General features: G+C 38.0%; 1 protein-coding gene across 12 annotated transcripts in view; it reads left to right on the top strand.

Annotated features, from left to right (window-relative positions):
• IMMP2L (inner mitochondrial membrane peptidase subunit 2) overlaps window positions 1-12,779 on the top strand; it is an 835,235-nt gene that overhangs the window by 223,429 nt on the left and 599,027 nt on the right. Inside the window, exons 4-5 of one of the 12 annotated variants that reach the window (XM_048836075.2) lie at window positions 8,215-8,355; window positions 9,580-9,987. The exons of 10 other annotated variants lie outside the window; for them this stretch is intronic. In XM_048836075.2, the coding sequence (XP_048692032.1) occupies window positions 8,215-8,341 (127 nt within the window). In that variant the 3' untranslated portion in view covers window positions 8,342-8,355; window positions 9,580-9,987. Of the gene's footprint in view, window positions 1-8,214; window positions 9,988-12,779 lie in introns of those variants that run through there. One more of the 12 variants, XM_048836074.2, reaches the window with a different exon arrangement.

Here is a 12,779-nt window from a genome sequence, read left to right as displayed (position 1 = left end):
ATTTTAAAAACATTTCACTAATGAAAAATGCATAGGTCTGTCTTATACATTACTAAAAGTGCACAATCACTAGCTGGTGCTGGAGCTGAAGCACTACATAATATCAAAGGCACATATTATAAAGCTGAAGATAAACAACATATAGTTATTCATTTAATGGACTGTTTTAAAATTATGCTCCAAGACCTGGTAACTTTTTCTTTTTAGAAAGAGTGTCTGTAATAGTTTTGTCAGAGAAATAAAATCAATAGTGGGCTACAAATACTTTGCTACAATGTGGCAAACAACTGCTTGTCATTATGGACGTGGCATGAGTCATGATCCTTTTTTATTAAAAGGAGTTTATTCAAGTTCTAAAAGTAAATTCATTTGTATGTAATAAGTAGAACATTTTAACACTCTTTTTGAGTCAGGTTTTTATTATAAACTTATCATTGGCGTGCTTTGAAGTTAATCATGTTTATAACAGAATGAATAATTATGACAATTATTACATAGATTTTTTTCCTCCTAATTTGGAAATTTGCTTCCGAGGTGTTGAGTGTGTTCACTGATGAGGACATGCACCAGTGAGGACAGGCAAATACCGAAGTTAAAAAATGGCTGATTGAAAAGGCTTCCACATGTTAATATGAAAAAAACTAATTTAATTATTCTCAAGTTCAGGGAGCTCTGATAGCAATTGAAAGGTCTGGAAGCCTAAACAGATTTTCCTAATCCAAAGGCATGAAGAGGCATGCAATCTTCAGTGGGTCACTGCACTACTTTTGAGATATTGCCAGACGTTGTATAGAAGGACTCTGTACTTACTTCCATAGATCCAGGTGCCATCAGCCCCAGATTGTGAGCTGATTCACAGTCCAAGGAAAGCACACACACTCTTCAGCTCCCTTCCATAAAGAGGTGGTTGGGAGGATGATCACTCCACCATCCATGTTGGGTTTCTCTAGAGTGGGGCTGTTTTCCCAATCAAGAGAATGGGAAAGGAAGCAATTCTAATCCCTGCTGCTAGAGTCATGAACTTGCAGATGATAGAAATAATACTTTGATACCCACACAATGTCATATACAATAATTCATAAGAAGTAGAGACAGGAGACATCAAACAAAATGCTTGACAGTATGATCTGAAGGAAAACACAGGTAAACAACAATTCCTTACAGTGTATGGGTGATGTCCTAAATATAAAGGGAAGGGTAACCTCCTTTCTATATACAGAACTATTAAGTCCCTCCTGGCCAGAGGCCAAACCCTTTCACCTGTAAAGGGTTATGAAGCTAAGATAACCTCGCTGGCACCTGACCAAAATGACCAATGAGGAGACAAGTTACTTTCAAAGCTGGGGGGGACAACAAAGGGTCTGTCTGTCTGTGTGATTCTTTTGCCGGGAACAGATCAGGAATGCTCTTCAGAACTCCTGTAAAAAGTTAGTAAGCAATCTAGCTAGAAATGCGTTAGATTTTCTTTTGTTTATTGGCTGGTAAAATAGCTGTGCTGAATGGAATGTATATTCCTGTTTTTGTGTCTTTTTGTAACTTAAGGTTTTGCCAAGAGGGTTTCTCTATGTTTTGAATCTGATTACCCTGTAAGGTATTTACCATCCTGATTTTACAGAGGTGATTCTTTTACTTTTTCTTTAATTAAAATTCTTCTTTTAAGAACCTGATTGCTTTTTCATTGTTATCAAGCCTTCCCCAGGAAAGGGGGTGGGGGGGAATATTTTGGGGGGAAGACGTCTCCATATGGGCTCTTTCCCTGTTCTTTGTTTAACACGCTTGGTGGTGGCAGCATCGGGTTCAAGGACAAGGCAAAGTTTGGACCTTGAGGAAGTTTTAACCTAAGCTGGTACGAATAAGTTTAGGGGGTCTTTCATGCAGGTACCCACATCTGTACCCTAGAGTTCAGAGTGGGGAAGGAACCTTGACAGGTGATAAGAAGTTTCCAGGCATCTCTGTCCACTACCTCTCCTTTTTAAGGGCAGTAGCTGCTGAGCCCACACCTATGTCATTTGCTCTGGCCAAATTTGTCTCAAATCTATGCTTTATAAAATCAAGAACCATTGACTATCCGGAGACTTAATTGTAGGACACTAGTACTCAGGACACTAGATGCAGTATGGTTTCAGAAACAGAGCCAGGAGCCAGCTAGGAAACTTCCAAAATCCTCTAGCAGCAAAATACATTTTTTTAACTATTAGTAGATTGCAATTAGTAAATCAAATTACAGAATTTCCAAAATAACGTTGTAAAAAGATTTTATTGGTTTAAATGTACAAGAACACAACACACAAAAAAGGTTCTTGATATCTTTATGGTTATAGAAATTGTAATATTAGCATGTAGACGTCATAAGATTTCTGTGTCTTCTGAAGGTCAAGGAGTCAATCTTTTAAATCTCTGAGACATTTGAGGAAGACTTTAGCTATCAGCTAACTCTAATCTTGAGATATTCACTGTACTGGGCCAGGCATGCTGTTTGAATGCCACCTAAATGTTTCTTAAAGAAAGACTTCCACGCTTAAGTATGTTACATGAAGATTTCACATAGGCTCTGTAAAAGATAGTCTCAATGCAGTCCACACTTACTCATTCCTGACCGCTTCTCAATGTGCAGAAAGAAAGAAATAGGAGACCCGCCCTGGTAACCCTAGACTAAAAAAGCATTGTTTGCTATTACTTTTGGCAACACAGTATACACTGGAATTAACAAAGAGGACTTAGGCTCCTAACTGCCCCTTTAGGCACCATTCACAAAACCACTGCTCAGCTGTAACCTCACCTTGTAGGAGTCTAAAGTCCCTAGGTGCCAAAGTTTCCACTAGTAAAGTCTAAATGGTGCATAAATTTCTGCTGGTGGGCATGCACACAGCCGCCTACGACCACCACCAATCCACCTGGGGCCTATATCACACCTGGGATTCACAAATGAGGCATTCCCCTTGCCTGTCTTGCCAGTGGGACCCAATCCAGTAGGCATTCTCAGAACCTGCCTAACCTGCACAAAAGATGGAGGATATGCTTCCCCCATATCCCAGTGGGTAGAATACAAATCCAGGATACAAAAAACCCAGGTTCAAATCCCCACTCTGCCTGATTCAGAGTAGGGACTTGAATACAGCTCTACCACCTCCCCAGTGAATGCCCTGAGCACTGGTCTGTTGTTTATTCTGGAGTGGGTCTTTTTCAGTCTCTCCTGTTGAAGCCATTTCATTTTGTATGAAATAGTTAATCACTGGGCCAGAGAGAGTAAGACCTGTACTACAGATGTCTGGTTGGGGCACTCTTGGAGGTGTTGGGAGACCTGGGTTTGAGGGTTCAGGTCCCTTCTTTGAAGGCCAATTTGTGCCCATGATTAAAAACCCTTTTTCTAAGTCTATTTAAAATACTTCCTGACACACAGACTTGATTGGATTGGGATTGCTGGGCAAAATGAAGCTTTCTAAAATCCAAATGTGAAATTCACAGATGCTATGTAAGATTGTGTCAGGATATATCAAGTCAGTACATAGGTGTATGTGAATTTAAAATAATCTAAACTAGCATAACTAATATGTCCAGGTAGCATAAGAGATGGATGGAATTTGAAAAAGCTACTGACAGAAGAGTGTGTTGAAGTAACACCCACTCTATTTAAAAAAAAAAAAAGGAGTACTTGTGGCACCTTAGAGACTAACCAATTTATTTGAGCATGAGCTTTCGTGAGCTACAGCTCACTTCATCAGATGCATACCGTGGAAACTGCAGCAGAACTTTCAGATGCCTTAAGGCCACTGAGATGACTCTGTCTCAGGTTTAAGGACGTTTTCAAGAGGTACTTGAAAACTTTTAACATCGACACCGCAAGCTGGGAAGATGTAGCTAGCAACAGGCTATGCTGGAGGGCTATGCTGCACCAGGGAGTCTGAGGCTGAAGAGAGGTGGTTGAGAGAAAGGAAAGCAAAGAGAGTAAAGAGGAAAGTGCGTTAAGCCTTAAGCACTAGTCGTGCGATGGCTTCATCCTCTGGCCCCGTATTTAATGGCTGCACTGTTTGTGGCAAGAACTGTCACTGGGAATTGGGCTTTCTAGCCACTTGAAAGCTGCAGCATAGTAAGTGAACTGCTTTGGCACTTACCACGTCGTTTTTCCAGACGGACAATTGTGTAGCCACAGAAATTTTGCAATGCATTTATTTCAGCAATTGAATAATGAACAGTATCTAGTTTACTGAAAGCAGAATAACTGAATTTTTTCTAATTTGGTATCCATTTCTGTTTAAATTTAGTTGAAATTGAAATAACTACAAGACGTCTAGAATATTTCAGGATATATACATGTACTCAAAGACAAAATATTTATTATATCATATGGATTAAATCCCAAATCATTCATGTACAGTATTGCTGTGCCAAAATTATTTGATGCATATAATGCTTCTAAAGCAAAATTCAATAAATGCTGTAATCTCCCTGGAATGGCATTTGAAAAAACTCATAAATTTAGAGTACACAGTTAAGTCAGTGAATTCAAATTAATGAAATGGCTTCCCACACAAGCACCATAGTAATTTACATATTAATTTCCGCTGATGTTTTTTTAGGGATGTAACAGACTTGTACTAGTCATATTCGATAAAATACAACAGATTGTGAAACAACAAACAGTGAGCAGTTGGGTATGATTTATCTTCTGTTTCATCAGATCCTTATTTTTCCCTGAAAATGCTTTATCTACATTATTAATGTCTGACAATTGTTTTATATTTTATGCCCTGAAGCAGAATATTTCTTTATTTTGCATATTGGCTGCTTTCGTAACAAATTACATTTATTTTTCATATTATGACAAACATAATAACATAGAAAATAAATCAAGACATGTAGAGATGGGCACTAATGCTAAGCAGTTATATGTTAGTGGGCAAAAGATGTACTTATTTTAGGATGCAGAATAGAAATGTAATTTCCATTGGTTATCCTATACTTCCATTCAATACCATTGTGTTTGTTTTACCCCTGACTTCGAAAGTTTCCCTACAAATGTGGGGAAAGAATGATGCGGTGCCAGCGTGAAATGTGCTAGCAAGGTATTTTCTTCAGAAGATAGCTTACCTCAGCTCATTTCTAGTAACCTCCTACAGAAGTCAGGTCTCTTGTCAAATGAATTTTCTTGTACAGTACTACTTGTTTTCTAGGCATTTCTCCAACTGAGTGGCTTTATAGAATAGGTTAAGTTGTATGGGAAAAGTGCTTGTTGTGAAACAATAGGTCGGGCTCCATACAAAATCTTTAGATAATCTGAAATTGCTAAAGCTTTAAAATATCTATGATGAAAAAATAAAAGTAAATGCTGTAAGCTTAAATGACAGCTAAATGTCAAGTAAGGTAAAGATCAGTGTTGTTTTGTTTACTTAATGAATGTCTCAGCATTACATGAACATTCAAGCACTTACTGACATGTAATAGCCATCCTCTAGAGGAGCAGCACTATATATATCTTATTTAGATCTGCACTTTGGTGGGGGGTGGGGGTCACACAAAGACACTGGGAATCTGAAAAAGATCCCAGGAATGAAATACCCTACTCCTCTGCTGATGTGAACCTCTTAGGAGAAGGACATTTCATAAAATGTCCCACACTGAAAAGAGCAAGTAGGGGTGGTATCAACAGATGTTTGGCATTTGTTCATATAACACTTGGTGAAAGGTATTTTGAGAGATTGGGAAGAAGATACTACATGGGTCTTTAAATCCATTTTGTCCATGAAATGTTCTGTTGGCTTTTGTTTTTCTGGTATCATTAATAGAATCATTAATAGAATTTTTTTTCCCCTTTGGCTCAAAAGATTTTATATCTCATCTCTTTTTACTATTTGTCATTTTATAACACATTTTTATTATGAGACTAACTTTTGAATTTCAAACAGAAAATACTTAATAAGTTTTAGGGCAGTCAATGAATTGCAGTTAATGCACACGATTAACTAAAAAAAAATTATCGCGATTAAAAAAATTAATCACGATTAATCGCAGCTTTAAACGCATGTTAAACAATAGAATCCCAATTGAAATATATTAAATATTTTGGATGTTTTTCTACATTTTCAAATATATTTATTTCAGTTACAACACCAAATACAAAGTGTACAGTGCACACTTTATATTATTTTTATTAAAAATATTTGCACTGTAAAAATGATAAACAAAAGAAATAGTATTTTTCAATTTACCTCATACAAATACCATAATGCAATCTCTTTATCATGAAAGCGGAATTTACAAATTTACAGTTTTTTTTGTTACATAACTGCACTCAAAAACAAAACTATGTCAGAGCCTACAAGTCCACTCAATCCTACTTCTTGTTCAGCCAATCACGAAGAGCAACAAGTTTGTTTACATTTACGGGAGATAATGCTGCCCACTTCTTATTTACAATGTCACCAGAAAGTGAGAACAGGTGTTTGCATGGCACTTACGTAGCTGTTATTCCAAGGTATTTCCGTGCAGATCTCCTAAACATACATATGCCCCTTCATGCTTCGGCTACCATTCCAGAGGACATGCTTCCATGCTGATGACGCTCGTTAAAAAAATGATGTGTTAATTAAATTTGTGACTGAACTGCTTGGGAGAGAATTGTATGTCTCCTGCTCTGTTTTACACCCGCATTCTGCCATATATTTTATGTTATAGCAGTCTCGGATGATAACCCAGCATGTTGTTCCTTTTAAGAACACTTTCACTGCAGATTTGACAAAACGCAAAGAAGGTACCAATGTGAGATTTCTAAACATAGCTACAGCACTCGACCCAAGATTTAAGAATCTGAAGTGCTTTCCAAAATCTGATTGGGACAGGGTGTGGAGCATGCTTTCAGAAGTCTTAAAAGAGCAACATGCCAATGCGGACACTACAGAACCCGAACCACCAAAAAAGAAAATCAACCTTCTGCTGGTGGCACCTGACTCAGATGATGACAATGAACATGTGTTGGTCTGAACTGCTTTGGATTGTTATCGAATAGAACCCATCATCAGCATGGATACATGTCCTCTGGAATGGTGGTTGAAGCATGAAGGGACAAATGAATCTTTAGCACATCTGGGACGTAAATATCTTGCAACACCGGCTACAACAGTGCCATGTGAATGTCTGTTCTCACTTTCACATGACGTAAATAAGAAGCGGGCAGCATTATCTCCTGCAAAATGTAAACAAACTTGTTTGTCTGAACGATTGGCTGTACAAGAAGTAGGACTGAGTGGACTTGTAGGCTCTAAAGTTTTACATTGTTTTATTTTTGAATGCAGTTATTTTTTGTACATAGTTCTACATTTGTAAGTTCAACTTGCATGATAAAGAGATTGCACTACAGTACTTTTATTAAGTGAATTGAAAAATACTATTTATTTTATTTTTACTGTGCAAATATTTATAATAAAAAATAAAATATAAAGTGATCACTGTACACTTTGTATTCTGTGTTGTAATTGAAATAAAAGTATTTTTTAAAATGTGGAAAACAGCCAAAATATTTATATAAATAGTATTCTATTATTGTTTAAGAGCACGATTAATCACGATTACATTTTTTAATCACTTGTCAGCTCTATTTTTTATATATTGGGCGGCTGTAAAAAGAATAGAAAAGCTTAATTGCATTTGAAATACATATTAGGTAAACTAGGGAACTAGGCAAACTTCTGGCTGAACATTGTACAATTCCACAGTATAGAGACTGACAACCATATTTTACTGAGCTATTAGGCACAGTGCATCAGAGTGAATTTTAGAAACTAATAATACCTTATGTGTAATCCACCTCCCACATATTCTAATTATTTACAAATAAAAGGCATCCCTGGTTATCCAGAAGGCTTAATCTCAATTTCACTTAGTTGCCTATAATGGTAAACTGTTTCAGAGTAATACAGTTATTAGTTTACCCTTGCAACTTTCATTAACTATTCGTAATTGCTGATCCTTCTTGATGTTTGTGAGATTAGTGAGTAACAGTTTCTCTACTAGATAAAAACACAGTTCAGTGCAATGTGAACAGAAAGATGTAAATTAGACTAATGTGAAAACTAAATATTTCTAGCATTTAAACATTATTTTCTTCCTGTGTAGACAGAATGTAAAAGTCAGTTGGCTTCTTTATCTCCTTGTAGGGCTTTGTCAGCATAATTTGCATATTAATTTGTGTATTTTTCTTTTTTGATTTATTCCATATAGCATGGCTTCCTGCACTAACCAAAGGTGGAGTTTATTGGATACATCCTGTAAAAGAGCCAGATGGCTGAGTGTTAAATATCCAGGTTTTATAAGCAGCTTCCATGTGCCTATAAAACATCATCTCTGAGAGTTCATTAGGTGGTAAGCTTTCAAATGCCATTAGGCTGAGCAGATGGATATCAGGTCTAGTCTTTGCACAGATAATGGATAAAATTGCAGAGACTAAAGAATGCTTTTTGTATGAATACAAGGTAGAGCTCAGGAAAAGAGTAAGCCAAATAATTACCAATTATGATGATTATTTTGTTGATGACGGCTATGAGGACAGTGCAATTTTCTAAAGATTTCTAATTTGGTGGGGGAAAATGGTACATATCCTTTACTGTGAATATAATATGAATGATACATATCTATATGTAAGTTTCATATTGTTGCTTTCTATACAGTACCGCACAGAATCATAATAGTCAAATGGTTATGTCTCCATAATGGTCACCTTAAGTTTGAACAGGAGGGGTAGGTTGGGTTTTTTTCAGTAGGGAGTCACAAATCAGGCTAATTACATTTCATCATGTCCTGTTATACTCACAGTCATTTAGTATATCTAAATACAATTTTTACTAGAGCAGAGTGTCCTTCAGATTTGTTTTAAAGGCCCACATTTCCAGAAAGATAAAACACTCAAGAACAGTGACAGTAAAAACAAAAAGAGAAAACTAACATGCTTACAAATGTTTTCTTCCCACAAAGGTGCTCTTTTTCAGTATTAGTTGGATTCATAATATGGTGAGGGACCTGAAGCTCTTAAGATGGAAGTTATTTGGAAACACATTTGAATTAATGTAGGTTTTATCTAAATTGAATTGTTTTGTAACTTCTCTAGGAAATCAACCACATACAGGAATATTTAAAATGAACTTGGGAATGGTGATCATTAATAACATAGACTACAAAAGACTTTTCTGAAATTCATTCTTAAATATCTGTAAAATTCAGTGATATTTATTCTAACCAAATATTATCTTTGGGTGAAGTTAAAATGTGAATTTTGAGATCATTACAACTTTTATTTAATTGGACAAAATTATTTGATGCCAAGCCTCTACCTTTCCCTACCCACTAGTTTAGGATGCAGGGAATACTGGGTGCATAGCCCCTATTCATCCCCTCTACCCCCATGCTTGAGGTGCAATGTGGGAAGCTCCATTCCATAGAGGCATGTTGCACTTACACTTACTTCATTTTGAAGTCTTGTTAGTCTGCATCGCAAGCTACCTCCAAAATTAGTGTTTCTAATTTGGCCTCTGACTTCATACTCTAGGTATTTCCTTCATTTAATCTGTACCCTGCTACTTTTTCCTTTAGCAGCATGTGAACTCCAGCAAGCACTTGGAGCTACTTCTTCACCTGTAATTGTTGTTTGTGTAATTATCCTGGCTTCAACCAGCGTATGGAGTGACTCTTTTTCCAAAATGCATATCCTTCACATGATAGCACTTTGCACTGTCATTGAAGTAATTGGGTTGTTACCAGTCAGAAATCCGTTTTACTCTTGATATGAAAATTGTATTGTACATGTCAGTAATGAGACACATACTTCACCAAAATTGTATTTTCTGTATTGGAGGATAGATTGAACATACAAGCAGATCCCATAAAGTATGTCTAGGGCTGTGTTTTGTTTTGCTTTTGCTCATACTTATAACTTAAATGACATACTTATGTACAAAACACTGTGCAAATAGATTTATGAATAAAAGAAGTGAGACAGTTTCTTTGTCCACTAAAGTTTGTTTGAATTTATCACGTTTGATAAAATTTTGCACATACATAAAAAATGATGCACATTTCAAGTGGTTTGGGGGAATCTTGATGACAAGATAACATCAAACTAATCAGAGTACAGAAACAATAAGGAAACAATAAGTGGCAGATTGATAAATACATCTAAGTATAAATAAATGAATCACATTTTTGAATTATAGAATTTTCTCCTAGAACATTGAAAGGAGATTCTGTGTAGAACTGCTGAAGATTTAAATAAGCAAATGAGATTTATACATTGTGTTCTTACTCTAGTTTCTCATGCAAGTATTCCTTATAGATGTTTCCATAAAATTATATATCAGGGATCGGCAACCTTTGGCACGCGGCCCATCAAGGAAATACACTGGCGGGCCGGGGCGGTTTGTTTACCTGCAGCGTCCGCAGGTTCGGCTGATCACAGCTCCCACTGGCCGCGGTTCACTGTTCCAGGCCAATGGGGGCTGCGGAAAGCGGCGGGGGCCAAGGGATGTCTATTTGAGTGTGGCTTTGGAAAAACTATGGATAAATATATAGTCTGGTTTAGATGAAACAGGGATACAAATGTAGTTAAAAAATCAGGCTGTGACCTTAAGGCCACTTTGTCTTTGAAAAATTGGGTATACAGAGGTCTTGCTATCAAGGCCTGAAATTTGCCAACTCTGCTTGCTATGGTTATTGCTATGAGAAAAACCATCTTCTGACAGAGGTGAGAGAGAGACCCTGTAGCTAAAGACTCAAATGGTGGATCCAACGGGGCTGCTAATACTTTGTTAAGGTCCCAGAAAAGAAGTGTCCTTTACCAGAGGGGAGAGACAAACAACACCGTTTAGGAATCTGACAACCATGGCGTTACAGAACACTGACTTTCCTTCAACTGGAGAATGGCTTGTTGAGATTGTTGCTAAAGTGGACCCTCAGGGAACTGTTAGAAAGTCCAGAAGTTTTAAGGTGTAACAGATTCTCCGTCTAAAATGTCTTGAATCTTGGTATAGATGGCTAAACTCCCTGAAATGCAGACCAGATCAAGAAACACTTCCATGTAGCCAAGTAAACTGACCTAGTGGACTACTTTCTACTATTAAGCAGGATCTGTTGAACCATCTCTGAACAGCCCTTTTCTGCTTGATCTAACCCAAGGGTTCTCTCTAACTGGGGGTCGGGACCCCTCAGGGGGTCGTGAGGTTATTACATGGGGGGTTGCGAGCTGTCAGCCTCCACCCCAAACCCCGCCTTTGCCTCCAGCATTTATAATGGTATTAAATATATTAAAAAGTGTTTTTAATTTATAAGGGGGGGAGGTCACACTCAGAGGCTTGCTGTGTGAAAGGGATCACCAGTACAAAAGTTTGAGACCCACTGATCTAACCATTCAACATCCATGCTGTGAGGCACAAGCTGCTCGAGTCTGGATGCCATATTTGACCATGGTCTTGTGACAGAAGTGGAAGAGGACATGCAAATTGTGTTGAGAGACTGTGAAGATTAGAGAACCAGCACTGTCTTGACCATGCTGATGTAATGAGGATTACCTTGGCGCAACTTGAGGATGATCTGAGGGATTGGGGGAAAAGCATATATTTAGCCTCTGTCCCAGACTCAGCAGAAAAGCGGACCTGGATTGTGACATTCCTGAGAATGAACTGAGATTTCTTCTTGTCCTGTGTTGTGAATAAGTCCCCAGACTGAATTCCCCAGGTACTGAAGATGGTCCTCAGCACACTATTATTTAGGGACCATTCATGATTCCAGGAAAAATTCCTGCTGAAATAGTCAGCCAACTGATTCTGGGAGCCAGCTAAATGAGTGACAAGGGGGACAATGTTATCTTTGATGCAAAAATGCTAGCACTTCATTGCTTCCTGACAGAACTGATTGGATCAGGCCCCACCTTGTCTGTTTATGTATTACATTGCAGTTGTCCTGTCCTAAGTATCTGAAGCAGCAAGTCGCTGATGTTAGTGAGGAAAGCCTGGCAGGTGTGGCAAATCATTCAGTGCTTAAAGAGTTTGTTATGTAGCAGTGCCTCTTGTTCTGTCCATAATGCTTGGGTTCACAAAGTTGCTAAGAATGCATCCCAGCGTATCACTGAAGTATCAGTAACTATTGCTTTGGCCAAAGAAGGATGAGAATAAAGGCGTACGTCCACATACATTGCTCTGATCTGTCTATCCCACTAGGGACTCTAGGACTGCAGGATGAACCTGGATCAACTTGTCTGGAGGATGGTGATTTTGGGTGACAGACTAACATCAACTACCCCTGAAGAGTGCAGAGATGCAGCTTTGTGTAGTGAATTATATAAGTACATGAGGCCACGTGGCCCAGATGCCTTAAACATAGACTGTGTGATGGAGTGAGACTTGAGAGACAGGAAAAACTGGTGAATTGCTTCAAACCAATCTTGTGGGAGAAAAGCCATTGAATTAGTAGAATTGAGTAGGACCCCAATGAACTCTATTTTCTGTGTTGGAACTAATGTGGACTTTCCCTTGTTCAGTGCAAGATCCAGATGATAGAATAGACATAGTATGAACTGGATGTGGCAGAGAATCTGGCCTTCGGATCTGCCTTGCACTATCCAATTGTTGAAGTAGGGGAAGACTTGAATCCCCTCCCTCCTCAAATAAGCTGCCACCACTGCCATGTATTTGGTGAATACACACAGAATGGAAGACAGGCTGAAGGGGAGTATTGCCACATGGAAGTAAGCATTGTGAAGACCGAGGGTAGTGAACCAGTCATGATTTAATGAGGGAAGG

Source organism: Caretta caretta, chromosome 1 (assembly GCF_965140235.1).
Source record: "Caretta caretta isolate rCarCar2 chromosome 1, rCarCar1.hap1, whole genome shotgun sequence".
Taxonomy (NCBI): Eukaryota; Metazoa; Chordata; order Testudines; family Cheloniidae; genus Caretta; species Caretta caretta.
The sequence above is the reverse complement of the archived record's forward strand: the minus strand, read 5'-3'. Positions and strand labels throughout refer to the sequence as shown.